Raw genomic sequence first — 17,242 nt, 5'->3', positions numbered from 1 at the left:
GTCTATTATATTGGTTCTGAGATATATTTCACAGTTCTGAGGTATATATGTCACGTAAAATTGTAAATACCGTTAGATTATAATCTATCTCGCGAGATTGTAATCTGCCGAAATATTGTGAACGGTGATTTAACTCAAAATAAAACGTCAAAAATTTAGATATTTACGCCAAATTGTAAAATAAAATATAAATTAATAATGACTACTTATTTTTCATAAGCACTTCTCATTTCTCTAAGAATAAATTGATACCGCGCGAATTTGGGGCGATTTTTGGCTCGCTTGTATATCATAAAATAATATCATAATAATACAAGTTGCTGCGACTTTATACTTTATTCATTAGGGAAAGGTATAATAAAAATAAATAGACACGATATGGTTTTGAACATTTTTAATTAGTAACATCCATTCATTATAATTGAACAATTTACGTTCTAGAGAACAAACACATAAACGCCTTGTATTCCATGAAGTTTCTAAATTGAAAATAAATTGACCTAGTAAACTGAACATAAACACACCGAACCCATGTCATACTACAATTACTGTTAGGCAAAGGTCACACGAATTATTATTCGACCTTAAATAACGAGTAACTTACACACCGACATCGATTTAAGCCAAACAACAAAATAATAAATACATTCATGTAAGTAAGTTTAAATAAATACCATAATTTTCGGACTCTTTCACATAGTCTATGACAGTGAAATAGATTGAAGAAAACGTGACATTTATAGCAACTTTATACAATCACGCATTATTATTAATATATAATACGGGACTTCAAAATTGTGACTATAATATTAACAACCACACTTACACCTTACTAAATAAAACGAGTTCAAACTTTTTACTAGGACATTTTTAATTTTTAGATAGAATTTTTAGTCTTTAGAGACTTTTTTTTTTCTTAATATCATAACATTTTACAATCCGATTGTTTTATTGCTTCGCCAATAGTGCGTAATATTAATAAGTGTGGTTATTGAAAGTTAGAATATTTTATAACGAATATAGCAACACGTCACGGGTAGTTCTCGAACTGTACTATGTCTAAATAGTTCGTGTCAATAGAATTCATAAAAAAAAATACATCATTATACTTCAAACATAGATAAATGTTGAATTTTTAACTTACGCGAAACCGTGAACACCTCCAAACCGCTGTTAATTTTCGGTCTTACGCCAAATGTATATATAACGCTTTTATAGATTATTTCGTTGTTATTTATCTATATTTATTTTTTTATTATTTAATAATAATTTAAAATGAATATTAAATATTGTTTTGAGCTCACAAAACTTTCAAAGCTTTTAATTTATATAAATTCTATTGAACAGCACTATATATAATCTAATTTTATTATCTATCACAGGAAAAAAAAAGATGAAAATAGTGATAAATTACATAATAGTCCATAACAGAACAGAACAAGCAAAACCAACAAATTAATTTAAACATTAACACGGGTAGTTAGTTCGAAACCTACATACACCTCACAGCAACATAATCACTTCGTATCAAAAGATACCGGGTTTAACATAAATTTACACAAAACTTGAATCAACATAAATTAATATTTATTAAAAATTTTTCGCTCAGCGAAAATAAAACCTGTCTCACTATATTAAAATACTGAACGAAATACGTATACTTTATTCCCAGTCGAAGTATATAGCTGATGACATAAAGCATTCGTCAAAGTTAATTAAACACGTTCAACTGTTTAGTTGTGTAACGTACATAAGTAAATAATTATAAATATAATGTCTCACTTTGTGGTCGATTGAACCAATTTAGGGCCTAATATACAAGTAGATAAAAGTTGATATATAAATACATTATGGATCTACATTTTCTTACAAATAATGTCCCTACATGTCTTTTATGTTATTTTATTATTTAAAAGTAAGAATTTAAGTATAGTATTAGATGACGTAATGCTGCGGTGACTAGACGTTGAATTTCGTACAGAAATGACGTAATACTCAAAAATACACGGGCAAAGGTTTTATAAAACGTAACTAATAATTTAAAACCAGTTAAGAATCGTTAAAATTCACTAAATTTGAAAAATAATTAAAATATTTTTTGCACGAAACAGATCTAATATTACCGAATTTGTATTAGTCGTAAACGGGGCTCAAGCGATAATGGCCACATATACGTCGCACAAATAACGGTATTACATCTACTGGCACAAACATACATACAATAAATATTATAGAGTAACCATAGCTACAAACTACGATAAATAGTTTTTTTTTATATAGAAGTCAGACAAAAATTGTGTTTACAAATCAAAATATGCATCAATTAAATTTTATAAATACTCTTTGATCTTCAAAATATATTCTTAATACAGTTGCTTTAGAAGCGTTGTTTTTCATTGTCGAATCAAACAAGTCATGGTATTATAGTAATTCTAGAAATTTCTAATATTTAATCTGTGCACAGTTTGAACACATTGACTGATGGAAATTTTTAGAAATATACGTATAATTGATTATTTCTACAATTTTACTTAATTTAATCATGCAATATTTTTAATAGGACTATAGCTCTCCTTATAATCAACAATTACTCTAGTATCATTATAATAACTTGACTTATTCAATCTCGTTTCATAAAAACCTTAAAAATTAGTTAATACGGAGGTAATACATTGTGTATCAAATAATCATTTAAAAAAAAAAAACAAAATCTTTCAACCTTGTCGCAAATAGTTTTGAATAATTAAAAAGAAATACTGTTTAAATATTTTTGGGTACTGGTTGTATGGGTCTAATGTTGAACTTCTCTTCTGGTTTCCAGTCCCACACGATGGGCATGGAGCTCTCGTAGTTGTAGTTATACATCTGGTTCTCGACATGCTTAGCTAGGTCCTTCGGCTGGGGATAAACTGAAGCAAGACCTGGAAAATTAAATTATAGTCTTAAATTTATTGATATTTGGAATATTTTTAAATATTTTCATTTTAATGTATATATTTTATGTATATCAATCTCAAATGAAACAGTCATTTACAATTATTATTTTAAAATAAATTATGTTATTAATAATAATATAGTTATGAAAATATATAGGGTTTATAATGAATGATTTCTTAAATATTACGTTTCATAAATAATTAAGTATATTTTATTACGATACCTAGTTTATATATTTAATTTATTTTTATGCAACATTACTAACATACTAGCAAAGCTACTTAAATATTTACTGAGATACGTTACTCATTTCATTTCAATATCGAAGCAAATTTTGTCAACTCATCTATAATGAGCGCTACAAATCCAACTACAAATAAATTTATCTACATAAAATTACGTTATAGCTCGACAAAACTCCGCCAAAATTTACTCTTTAAAATAATATCGTTACCATTTATAATGCGCACACGTTAAAAAGTTATTTACTTCATAACAAATGAACATCGTTAAAGTTAAAGTTTAAACAAAAACCGGTGAACTCCTTCCTTCGCAGTACTTATAATTTACTGGGGGATATTCGGGCCAGCAATAGCTGTCTGGCAACTGAGACTCATAGTTACAGTTATATTGGCAACTCTTTACGTGTTCCTTGAAATCTGTTGGCGTTGGATACACAGAACCGCATCCTAGATAAAAATTGGATTAATGTTTCTTATTTTTATAGTATGTATATATTTTATGTATGAAGAATACACTTAAAAAAACGTATTAAAATTAGTTTACAATGAATATAATATGTCAGTCATGTTATTGCAACAAACACAATAGTAATCTCTTTTATCATAATAGATTTAATTTTCAGTTGTTAATAATTACAATCACTAAAAATTTACAATTTAAATCTATAATTTAATATTGTCAGTAAAGCTTTTAGCAGCCTACTTTAATAATAATTTATTAAGTATGAATCAACCAATGATGTTAACTGTTAAAATTCACTGTAACCATGGAGTTTAAAAACTGTGAGATTTACACAAAATTAATTTTAGAACAAGCTTCCAGACATTTTTAGGTACTCTCAAGTCATTTCTGTATGTATATAACTCTCTTAATAACAATCGAATGTTAAGAACGTAATGTTTCTGTATTTTTATCAGTACTGTTTGTTATCTATTTATGTGATATAATGATATAAAACATAGTGTCTATTTATTTAGATTTAATGCATTTCAATGGAATGAGAAGAACATTTTTTATTATCACTAAAATAATATTATAATAATCATATCATACCTTCGTCGTAAGCCATCTTGGCGACCTCTATTGCTATTGCGAGTGAAACCTCCTTCACTTCAGCGAGAGATGGATAAATACGACCAAGCGCCAGATCATCTGTGCTAACATAGTTAGCTAGAGTCTGTGAACAAAAAAAAAAAAACAAATTACTTTTTGTAAATTCATTTGTATCTTATGTTTTGAAGATTGGTTACACAGGTGTATAGCTAAAAAAAGGAATAATTGTAGATTAAAAAATTCTCAAACTTAATTTTATTTATTTTATATTTTATTTTATTTATTTATTTATTTATTTATATTTTATTCATATTAATAATATTTATTTATATATATATTTCTGATCTATAAACTATAAACGCAGTAATAAAGTTAATGTCGCTTATTTATGTTTATAAAAATATAAATAATTGGCAAAACACAAGTAATAGACGAGCCTTTGTCAACACTTGGCAACAACATTTTATATGATTGCCAACAGAAATGAAAAGTAATGAAAAAGTAAAAAATGACCGAACGAAATTTTTCATGTAAATTTTCATAAAAATCTATATATTATACATCTTGTGCCAGAGGAATGTATTTTAAAATATTAAAAAAATATTTGAAGTTTCTGGTCAGTCGCCTGGTTAGTTATTCGCCCCTTATGTGGTGGTGGTAGGTGGTATAGTGCTTAGTGCAAGACATTCCGGGTGCTCATCACATGTACTACCACCAAAAGCCAACAATCAGTATTATTGTGTTCCGGTTCCAAGTAAGTGAGTCAGTCAGACAAGCAAAAGGGTCATAACTTCTTAGTTGCCGAGGTGGCTATGTATGGCGGTTATGATTTGGCCTGGCCTTTTTATCATTAGGCTTATTTACAAGTCCAAAAAAATTAAAAAAAAGGTTTACTTATTTTTATAGTGAGCATATTCCCAACAAATTAATTATTGTTACATTTGCGTTGACAATTGGCACCGAACGCAACTCGGTTCCCGACTTTACATCACTTTGCCTTACATTGTGTACACTGAATTTAACGCCCACTTTCATTCTAATTATACGCGGTTCCTTGGTACTTTTATTGGCGTTTAATCTTTACGTTAGCACTAACGTTTCGATAACCATAAAAATGCTTTTCCTAGCAACACAATGTAGCATTTTCTGCATTTGATAACTTAACCGACCAATGTGTGCTTATCAAAAACTTTATTCGACGTTTCCTTTAGTCATAAACTGCATTAACTCTTAGGCTATTTATTTGTATGGATCAGAGATTACAGACCATAGTTAATACTTATTAGCATAATGAATATCAATCGAATAAATAAATAAATATTTGACTACATCACATACATTACTCTGATCCCAATGTAAGTAGCTAAAGCACTTGTGTTATGGAAATCAGAAGTAACGACGTTGTTAACAAACACCCATACCCAAGACAACATAGAAAACTAATGAACTTTTTCTACATCGACTCGGCCGGGAATCGAACCCGGGACTTCGGAGTGGCGTGTGTAACCGGTGTACACACTACTCGACCACGGAGGTCGTCTTTTACACAACTGTACTGACCAATAGAGAATTATTAGTGACATTTTAACTGTTAGTTTCAGAAACGTGGCTAGTTCATATATATACATAAATGTGTGTGAGTTTTAATCTATTTAATAATTAAAGGTGCTTATCAATATTGGTACAAATTACAAAAAAAATTACATTATAAAATCACACAGCACATATTCAAATTACAAGTAACTAAAAGAACAAAATTATTGTAAAAATTTAAAAACTTCTTAGATTACATACCCGAGCAGCAGTCAAGAACATGGTCTCCGGTATGTGATGGGTCGCCGTCGCGATAACCCCGAGAGCCACTCCAGGAAAGATGTAAGAGTTATTCCCTTGTCCCGTGAGGTACTCCTTGCCGCCATATTGAACGGGGGGGAAGGGGGAGCCCGAAGCAAAAATGCAGCGACCCTGGAAATATTTAAATGAAATTTCATTAGTCATCCGATAAACATATATATATACACCAAACCTCTCATATATTTCTACGTTATATATTTAATAGAACACAAAATATAGATTTAAATACATATTATATAAGGTTTTGAATCATAGACATTATCAGACATAACTCAAAATCTGCGTTTACACGATAAGAGTCCGATGCGAGTAATCCGGATTATATGAATGACTTTCATTTTTATGGACTAAGTATAAATATAAAATACATATATAATATATCAATAAAAATGTGGCACAAAAAGAAACAGACATCATAGATATATCATCAAAAACATTTTGCATTATTTTACACCCAACCTTGACCTTGAAGTAAAAATGTCATGTCAATCGACAAAGACGGTCTATTTTTAAAGACGTTGTAAAACAATCTATTATTTACAGTTCACGTTATTCACCGGTACATTAAAGAGCTATGTATTTTGAAAAACTAGCTTTAGGCAGTTATATTCGCTTTTCGGGACCGATGCGAAATCGATATGCTAATCTGAAGCTTATATTAATCGAAAAAACGATAAAAATATCGAATCGTTGGAAATGATTTATTCGTACATAATCAGCGATGGAAGTATTACTACAACATTATAAACATGATCGTAGTTCTCTGAAATAAACTTTAATAGGTTTGGAGCTATTTGGAGATATGTATGTTTATCCACAGTTCAGTACTCCTTGGTTGGATATACATATATATGGGAGTATATCATCCGGCACATAGTTCACCACCGACTGACTGTACTAGACATTGGGACTGTAAGAAATATTAACCATTCCTTACATCGCCAATGTGCTACCAACCTTGGGAACTAAGAAGTGTCAATTGTACAGAATTTAATAGATTATCTAATGGGTGGGTAACCCAGACAGGCTTAAAAAAGCCCTACAACCAAGAAAGCTTACTTTACTTGGAAATAATGACTTCTGGTTTAAAGGGTATTTAGGACAGTGTAACTACACTAGAGGCACCAGAGACATAACATCATAGTTGCCAAGGTCAGTGGCTTATTTGGAACAGATACCCATTTTAAGTAAAAAAAAAAACGTAAAATAATTTAAATGACTTACTTCAGTGTTGTCGTATGCTGCCTGAGCGGTACATTCTGCTTTACTGGTGGGATTGGAGAGGGCGAAGATAACCGGATGTTCGGTGTTCAGAGCCATTTGCTTCAAAACGTTCGGGGTAAACGCACCTCCCACAGTAGAACAACCTAATAACATGTTATAAGAATAATTCATAACATGAAACGGTTTCTAGACGATAACCTGAGTTTTTCTATATATTAAAAACAAAAAATACAAAACTATTTATTCGTTGGTAGAAGCATGCCCATTACCAATATTCTAATCGATACAATGTCGATATTATTAAGATAGTTGCACGAATTAAGGTAAACTTAACTTAAGTTTAACTTTGTTTAAAGTTAGTGATCAGTACCATAAATTTCAATCCAAAATTAGTCATAATTAATCTTTGAATTGGCATATTTCGTCATGATAGGATTTTAATAATTTTAATTCACAAATCGATTGTCTAATTGCTAGCTAGTTCGCTTATGAGAACCCGATCTCAATATCTCATTAAACTTGATCAAATAAAAGTTACTTGGTTTTATCCAAGAAGTTCGAAGTGTTACACACTCGTGCCTCGGAAATATGATAAAACTTTTTAATCTTGAGCCTAATTTCTCTGTTCTCATTAATATTATAAGAATTATCTCTAATATCGGCTATGTGGTTGACTAACAAAGTCAAAATTTGACGAATTCAATATTATTCAAAATGTATAAATACTCACCAATAAGGCAGCTTGGTTTAATCTTTGCAATGCACTTCTCAAAGTCCTTCTCGGGCTCGACATCCTTGCCGAAGACCTTCGCGTGAGGGGGAACACCGCCTTCTCGTCTCGTAGACAAAAGTCCGTCAATATCGAACATGTAAACTCGATCTTGAGCTTGCTTCTCAGTCAAACCTTCAGACACCATCGCGGCAACAGTAAGGTTTGCTATACCGTTTGCAGCCTGTTGAAAAAATATTTTCTAATGAACGAGGACACCTTTTTCGAGAGTTAAGTAACAGCATGTTAATCAAAAGATTTAAGTCAAGCTTTTAAGTCAAGGCTAGGAGGTCACTCAGCCAATGCTTCAAGGTTGGTCACACATATGACAGGTTTCCTCACAGTATTTTCCTTCACCGCAGAGCACGAGATGAATTAAACGTATCAATAAAACACATGAAAACACAGTCTTTGCCCGGTTTTGAACCCGAAATCTTTCATTCAAAATTCTAGTGTTCTTGAAACTGGGTCATTACTTCTCTTTTTTATGACAAAGAATATAATAAACCAGCAACAATGTACAGTTAACGTCGTGTAAGTAAGTATACGTTAAATTATTTATTTCGTTACCATCTGCGCGAGTCATATTTATTACTACGAGTACTACGCCTTTCAGTACTTCTAGCAAACGGTGTGCCGCCTTTAGTAAAATGTTTTGGAATTTAGGAGGTTAGAGTAAAATAATAGAGAGTTCAGTTCAGTTTGAATTTATTTCACCGAATAAATCAATATTTTAAGAGACTGTTAAAGAAAATATTTAAATTGACAATACTCTGAAATAAGTATTAGTAGCCAGTAGCAGGCAACTCTTTTATGGTAAAAGACATATAATACGAGATTAAATATTGCCTATAAAAATCTTTTGAAAATCCAACAGAACTCAATTTGGTGCAAAGAATTCGTTCAAATATACAAGATTAAACGGTTACAATAGGTTGGCAGTCTGACAAAATTAGCCACCATAGAGGAATGGAAGTACGTGGTCAGCTTCATCCATAGACATTGGCACGGTCAGATAAATTAACCATCCCTTACATCGCCAACAAGCTTGGGAATCAAGGTGTTATGTCCCTCGTTCCTGTAACTTTGTCTCACACACGCTTCAAACCGGAATACAACAACGCTACGATTAATAATTTATAAGAATTTATAATGAGTAGGAATATATAGTTAAGGAACCCTGCCATCAAAAAAATGGAGTGTCCGACTTGACTCTAATTGATCTATCTTTATCAATAAATATATGTATACCGAAATAGTTAAAATAAAATTGTATCAACAAATATTCTCTCATCATTTTGCCATTATTTTTTTTTTTAATTTAGTCATAAGTTAGTTGTATCAAACACCATCAAAGAAATAAAATCAAGATACTAAAATTTAAATTCTAAATGTCGTTTTCGCATCGGAAAAATCCAAACAAACCTTCCAAAATAGTTGATATTTCCAAAAATCTTTTCTTAGTGTTTTCTTCCTACGTATTTCAAGTCATTCGGACTTATAGTTTCCGGGATAATGTGATCAGTAATACATATATACGATTACCTAACGTACAGCAAACGCTACGAAATTATATAGAATTGCATTACGGTAAGAATACACAAGTACCAATTTACTACAAATAATACTTATTTATTTAATTAATGTTTTAAACTTTAAATTAATTTGTACTAAATATAAATCTTAAAGTCAATTAATTGGCTTGTTACTGCGCTATTTTCGCTAATCTTATCAGTCCTACTGCTTCTAGTCAAGATAGTCGTCACGATTGTTTTATGCGCTGTCGACTTAAATATAGAACATATTCTTAAACCAACTTCGTCACAATACGACATTACGTGAATGTATTGTGTTACGAAATAGCAAGTATTTTCTTTTATCTCTGAAACCGAGATAAACAAATCGTTAGAACATGAATCTTAACCAAAGGTTGCTAGTTCAAACCGTGACAAGCATCACTGAGTTTTTATGTGATTAATTTGTGTTTATATAGTCATTGTGTTCGGCGTTGAAGAAAAACATAGTGAGGAAACCTCCATAACTTTATTAAATTAAACGGATCGTATGGTTTGCAGCCCAGCGAGTCCTGCAATTAATCAAACCCATTCAATTATTTTAATTCAAGTCTACTTTCAGGTATGTCTTAGGTGGGCCCCTAAGTAGTGTTAGCCCAGGGCCCTCTAAACTGTCGATCCGTCCCTGAATACTAGCGTATATATCGACTTGTATTTGAACGTCGTAGTGGAATCTGTACTAGATGTTTTTAGTATATTTACACTGCGTATGTTTTTATAAATAAACCTACAAAAAATCGATGCGATAATGTTTTATGAACGATAATATTTGACTGTTGTTATATAAAAACGCTTAAGATAACAAATGATCGAATACTTTAATGCGCAATTATAAATCTGCAATGTTATCAATATCAAATCAATATGTATAATTGATAAAAACAGTTATAAGGAAAAAAAATATTTGATATACACAAAATTAAAAACCAAAAGACGCAGCACGTTTCTTAAAATATGTTATGTTATGTTTAACGGCTATAAAATCATAGTATCGGCAAACGTGAATACCGTGTCATATATATGATAGAAACAATTTACAAAAACAACGAAAATAGGTGAAACTAAACTGACTCATGACGGACTTGTGTATTCAATACAGACCGGAACACGTTAATACAAAGTATTTAGCGGTCGTGTTTAGCGATAGAATATCCGAATGGTTCATTTAAAAACACATACTAATTTAGTTTTTTTTTTTACTTTTAATTACTTATAATATATATCTTATACATTAATAGCTTAAGCCAATTTTCGTCCCAGTGATAATGGAACGATAGCTGCACATAAAAAATCGGTTAAAGTTTCATTTTGAAGAACTGCAGTCGTAGTGCAGAAAAATTAAGAGGATTCTCGATAGCAATTTACTAAATTGTTATTATTTAACAAATAATTAATTTTAGAGAGCGGAAATAAGTTACTGGCCACGCAGAGAGCGGCTCTATGGCTGTATAAAAAAACAATAAATCGTGCGAAAGGACGTCGTCAAAAAAAAACCTTTCATAGGTTTTGAAAATTGTAAAAATCTGTTGAATAAACGAGAAGTTTCGCGTGCGACCCACTAGTATTACATGTAGGTCGTAGTGTAATTTTATTTGTCTACAACCTCGAACTGGCGATACTGATTGATTTTAAATAAAAACAATTGTCGTTCGTTATTGAAACGTTACTCGATATTACAAGTGGACATTATTATTTTATCATTGACATCTAGGTCCTGTCGCCAAATTTGTGGTTGTTAAAATGCCAACTGTATGTAAAATGACTACGGAATCTTGACCTTTGGCAGTTAAAGCAACACCTATGGCTGGGAAGAGTAAAATTAGACCTTGGAGAGATTACTTTGATTTTGAATGCAAGAAGGCTGTTTTTTAATAAAGAGGAAACCAATGATTATTTATTAAAAGTGAAATTTTTTACTGTCGATAAAATTAAAGTTAATCTTATACGTGGATCTTAACGGAACGTCACTAGTTTAGAACAAGCGCCACTGCCAGAAACATGCACGTAAAGTTGAAAAGAATAAAGTCTGTCTGTAAAGTAAATGTGCCACTGCTGTCCTCTCGCTTTAAGGAAAATGTCTGAAGCTTATTCCACCACACTGCTCCAATGCGGGTTGGTGAATGGATACGTGCACGATACGTATCAAATCAAAATTGCACCACAAACCTTTATCAACCCTGATGCAGGATGATATAAACTTTAATCCTTCTTATCAGGAGCTGCCACAATATTACAAAACTAAAAACTAAGACTCAATCTTCAGAGCGGCAAAGTTAAATTACGCGAGATCGAAATATACCGATTATTATTATAATAAGTAGTTATGGGTTTTTAAAACTTATTATTGACATTCGTGCATTTTCTTTTCACTCTACGACAATAGCATATTTATAGATGCAAAAGACCTTGTGCTCTGACAAATGCAGGAAAATATTGTCGTTGATTTGTTAATATTGAATAATTTGCTTTAATTTTTAAATTGTTTGCTTAAATTGAATTAATGTTAAGGTAAAACATTTATATGATACTCACAGAACCGGCTCCAAGGAAGAAATAGATGTTTTCGCTGAGTTTCCTCTTAGTGACCCTGACTGCTGCCATCATACCGGCCACGGCCACGCTGGCGGTTCCTTGGATATCGTCATTGAACGTGCAATACTTGTATCTGTACTTCGCGAGGAGACGACCGGCGTTACCGAGCGCGAAGTCCTCAAACTACGGAAGCAAGAACGGGAAATTAAAATGGAAAAGTAACGGGAAAACTATTCTGCATTTCAATATGTGTTGTCAATTTAAAATATTACGTACAATATAAGAATTCATGTGCTCTAACAATTAAAAAAAAAAGTATTAATTTTTTTTTTAATATGTTAACTTTCTTTTGTTGTGTTATCAATTTAAACACCCTATAGGGTCTATTTTTTAATTCGTACAATTGAAGTTCGGTCGCATAGGTAGCTGGAAAAAGATCGCTTGCGATAAGGTCGCCCTTCGAATGCTTTTAACTCATTGTATTTACAGCGCTATTATGGTGTATTGTGTTTATGGTTTATTAACATATCAATATAAAATTGCACATTATTATTAATTTTAAAAAGTTTAATTGCAGAAAAAATTACCGGAGTTTGATTTAATTATTATTATTTAATAACATCATGTGACATTAGGCGAAAGAACAAATTACTTGAAATTATTATTAGACTAAATTGTAGATATAATCTGTTATGTTTAGTGTTTCCAGTTAAAGAGACAGTTGATTTTATTCAATGTGCAGTTGAGGATAACTTTGTGTTATCATAAACATTGTTTTATTACTTTTATTTTTAATAAATTCGTAAAAACAAAAGGAATGTCGACTTGCGGAAATTTTTAGTATCAGAAACGAACATAAACTACTTATACAGTGTTACTAAATGTTTTGCAGAACCATGGACATATATGCTTGACAACAGTTACCCAGAAAACATGTCAAAGGAACGTGTCCAGTAATATTATAGAACTAAACTCTATTTAAACTCGTTAGGAACAAAACATCGCAGCAGGCGTTTCAAATAAGATATAGAATCATTTTAAGCGACAACTGTTTAAAAAAACACGCTGATATTTTTTCGCCGAGTCCTCTCAAGTCTGAGATACCTACTTCTTTTTAAACCGAAAGTACATTTTTGACAATCGATAAGCAAGTGTATACTCTATATCGAATTAAAATAAGCAGTTTTTAATAAAACTAATATAATTGAAGTGTAATTTATCAAATTAAAAGATACAAAAGATTAAAATAATAATTAATTTAAATAATAATACCAAACATCCAGTAATATTACGAACAAATATCCTCTTATCATACTTCAATTGAATAGATAGAAAAAATATAAACGATGCAGATATTTATAAAATAGCGAATTATTACCAAGACTTTTTTTATTACACTAATAGATAATGGTCAAGTGGTCAACTTCACCAAAATACCGACGAGACGTTTTAACATCTAGTGTTTTATTAATTGCAAGTCGTTGACTCCAATGTTTCACTTAATGTAACTAACGGCAATTTATTTTATTCTTTTAAGACCTACTAGTTTCCGCCTACTATATCAGCTTCACGTGGAGGGGGGAGGGGGTCGGGGTATGAGGTAGGAAGTTATTTCAATAAACTTCTTATACATATCCGTACTATATAATTGTCAAACATATCATGACAATTTAGTTGAATTGAGAATTATTATTTGCTTATTTTTATACGAAATAAGTAACCTAGTACCTGATCGTAAATGATCACAACCACCCGTAGCCATTGGAGTCGTTAGAAAAAACTCTTTACATCCCCAATGCGCCACCAACCTTGGGAACTAAGTTATTATGTCCCTTGTGCCTGAAGTTACACTGGCTCACTCACCCTTCAAATCGGAACACAACGGAATATATTATGAATGGGTGGTACCTACCCTTACGGGTTTGCACAAAGGCCAACCACCCAGTATTACAAAATTTCCAGATATTAGAAACATTGTAAATCAGATTTTTTTTAAATAGTATATTGTTAAAATGTATATATTTTCGAATGTACATAATACAGCTGATAACAATAGACAATAAAAAAAAAAAAATCCGACAATCATCTTCGATACCAAAATTTATTTGTTTACGAAACCCTGCATCACGATATCACAACATATTAGCAAATTATCCGACTATTGTAAATTAAATCTTATGCCTAATAGAGAAAGGTCGAATTTCTTAAAGCGAAATTTTCGCCAAGCTAACACTTACCTGTAACAGTGTGTTCTGTCCATATCTTTGGACACACGCTTCCATGAATTCGTCAATAAATTCGTCATACTCTTTACCCCTCACTCTCTTTTGACGCAAGCCGATGTAAAGTGGGTCTTCCAGTAAATCCTGTGAACAAATAAACTCGAATGAAAACAAAACGTTATTGTGTGTAAATTAAGGTACACGTCAGTAATAAAAACTTCTCACGTCCATGCCAACTATATGCGAAAGATTAAGTTATTTTAATCTAAAGCGAGTTGAATAAACTCTAATGTATTTGTTGTGGAATCGCCGGCTGTTTATCTCCTACGCAACTCTTATGATTAAATACTGGATTAGGATCTAGAGAACTACATAAGTCATAGACACAATATTTTTTGTCCAATGCGTAGCTTTTACACAGCTGCATCAAGTATGTGAAAATAAATAGATATCTTTTTATTATTTACGATATAGGTAGACAGACGGGCGGGCAAATGGGCGACCTGATGGTAAGAGGTCACCCCCGCTCATATACATAAGTACTGTACGAAAATTTAACCATACCAACCAACCAACGCGAGACCAACCTCAGAAGCTAAGACGTTATGTCACTTGTACCAGTTTCACTAGCCGGTTTAAAGCGTGAGTATCACAACAATTGTAAGTATTACCACTTGGCGGTTAGAACATATAATGAAAACCCCTAAAACCCTACCACCAAATATATTATATAATATATATTATTAGGTATATTTTGATTAAAATAAAAAAATAATAAAAATATATTTACTACGTCCTATTTCATGATATAATCGACTTCTTTGCCAAATCTCATTACATTCCGTGTAAGAGTTCGATCCAACTTTGTAGCCTTGTAGCGTCAACGAAAATTCACATGTATATTTAGCTAATACTTTCGATTAAATAAAACTACTCAAGGTATAAAAAATTAGGTGTGGTCAGTAAAACAATATCTAGAATGACGTTATAATAATAATTTAGTTTATTTCTTTAAGATTTTTTTAATTATGGTTATTTGAAATCCAAAAAATATTTATAAATCTTTTTTAAGCACCTGGTTATCAGTTCCGACGTCCAATGTGATCGGAAGACATTGATGTGGCTTTATACCAGCCAGCGCTGTGTACAAAGAGAGTTTACCCACAGGTATACCCATACCATATGCACCCAAGTCTCCCAAGCCGAGGATACGTTCTCCATCCGTGAATACTATAGCACGAACATCAGGTTCAGGCCTAAAATTAATAATTTGATAAAACACACCTCGTATCATGTACGCAAACATCATACAAAAACAGTGTTATAACTTACCAATTTTTGAGAATATTAAATATATGTCCCTTATCGTTGATGGTGATGAAAAGACCTCTAGGTCTTCTATAAATGAGACCGAATCTTTGGCAGGCCAAGCCCACGGTGGGTGTGTAAACAATTGGCAAATACTTTTCGACGTTTTCCGACAAAAGTCGGAAGAACAATTTCTCATTTCTGTCCTGGAAACAAATAAATCCACTATAAAAAAATTCAGATATCTGTGTAAATAAAGTTGATAGCAAACAAGCATACGTATGACTATAAAAATACAAAATAAAATGAACATAAAATGTTTTGTGATTAATTAAAAATACTAAACTAGCACTTCAGTCTTAGCCGTAACACTAAAACGTCTGAAAATCGTTACTGATATCGTTTCACAAAAACCAGAACTTAGAACTTTCGCAATTTAACTAACACTTTGGTTGTTTAATAACTTCTGCAATTAATATTGTAGAGTTGAACACTTAAAGAACTTTTCTTTCGAGGTCTCTATTAATATATATACAATCTTCAAAACCAAAATCCAATTGCTATGCCTGTATAAATTACCTAAATATAGGCATCACAGTATCCATCTCGTACAGGATGGAGGGTCACGATTGTTATTTAACGTAACTACATCAGCGGATGAGAAGGACAAGATATGACACCGAATAAACTAACCTAATATACTGCAAGCTTCATAAGTGAAGGAAGATGAGTAAAGCTATAAAATAAACAACTAATAATAGCAAAAGAATATTAACCGCATGCACCAATATTTTTTAGAAACATCTGGAAACCTTAGAACCGAAGAAAAACTTAGTAAATTCATTAAATCAATGGTACCTTTATGGTGTTTAGTCACCTGTAACTCGACGAGGTAAAGATATTTGTTCAGATTGTCCTCATATCTATCGATTGATATTCTGCAAATATCCAGTTGTTCCTCTTGTGATTTAAACTTGGCCGCTAAGAGACCATGAATGCCAAGGGCTTGACGCTCTTCTAACGTAAATGCAAGACCCTAAAAACGAGTACTATTTATAAAAATGTATAAAAATTGTACATTGAAATGTAAAATCTTACTATCGAACAAATTTAGCGCTACAAAATCATATGCTAGTTGAGAACCAGAACAGATTTATAGTTATGTAAATGCTAATTGTCCATAACTGCACTTGGCACTTGTAACTATTTCACTCAGCTGCATTCCTGTAATTGTACTATAAAATTCTGTTTTATGAAAATTTAATATCGCCGGATTTGTTTATGCGCACCTTGTTAAGGCGAGGGTCTCTGAGGTGATCGATACCCCTCACCATGTTGGGGCATATAATATTGCCGGTCACCTCGTGGTAGTTCCGACATTGCGACGCCGGTTCTAATAATGCTGGACATTTTGTTAGTGCTAACGCAAGTGCCCGATTCGGGACTATTGTGTTGGAGCAGCACCTAAAACAATAAATATAGTATTCATCATCTTAATAAAGAAATATATGTTTCGAAGATTAAGT

The 17,242-nt window shown here is 31.7% G+C and overlaps 1 protein-coding gene across 3 annotated transcripts in view; it reads right to left on the bottom strand.

Moving 5' to 3' along the window:
• LOC113392893 (NADP-dependent malic enzyme) overlaps window positions 1-17,242 on the bottom strand; it is a 200,994-nt gene that overhangs the window by 176,425 nt on the left and 7,327 nt on the right. Inside the window, exons 2-13 of one of the 3 annotated variants that reach the window (XR_010309297.1) lie at window positions 17,006-17,180; window positions 16,594-16,752; window positions 15,741-15,922; window positions 15,484-15,664; window positions 14,424-14,552; window positions 12,187-12,369; window positions 8,042-8,264; window positions 7,312-7,454; window positions 6,028-6,198; window positions 4,234-4,357; window positions 3,392-3,626; window positions 2,783-2,921 (exon numbers count right to left, since the gene is read on the bottom strand). Coding sequence is in view for 1 of the 3 variants with exons in the window: in XM_026629506.2 (XP_026485291.1) it covers window positions 2,761-2,921; window positions 4,234-4,357; window positions 6,028-6,198; window positions 7,312-7,454; window positions 8,042-8,264; window positions 12,187-12,369; window positions 14,424-14,552; window positions 15,484-15,664; window positions 15,741-15,922; window positions 16,594-16,752; window positions 17,006-17,180 (1,831 nt within the window). In the remaining 2 variants the exon portion in view is untranslated. Of the gene's footprint in view, window positions 1-1,423; window positions 2,922-3,391; window positions 3,627-4,233; window positions 4,358-6,027; window positions 6,199-7,311; window positions 7,455-8,041; window positions 8,265-12,186; window positions 12,370-14,423; window positions 14,553-15,483; window positions 15,665-15,740; window positions 15,923-16,593; window positions 16,753-17,005; window positions 17,181-17,242 lie in introns of those variants that run through there. The other 2 variants (XR_010309298.1, XM_026629506.2) reach the window with 2 other exon arrangements.

The sequence above is a fragment of the Vanessa tameamea genome, chromosome 12 (genome assembly GCF_037043105.1).
Source record: "Vanessa tameamea isolate UH-Manoa-2023 chromosome 12, ilVanTame1 primary haplotype, whole genome shotgun sequence".
Lineage (NCBI taxonomy): Eukaryota > Metazoa > Arthropoda > Insecta > Lepidoptera > Nymphalidae > Vanessa > Vanessa tameamea.
The sequence above is the reverse complement of the archived record's forward strand: the minus strand, read 5'-3'. Positions and strand labels throughout refer to the sequence as shown.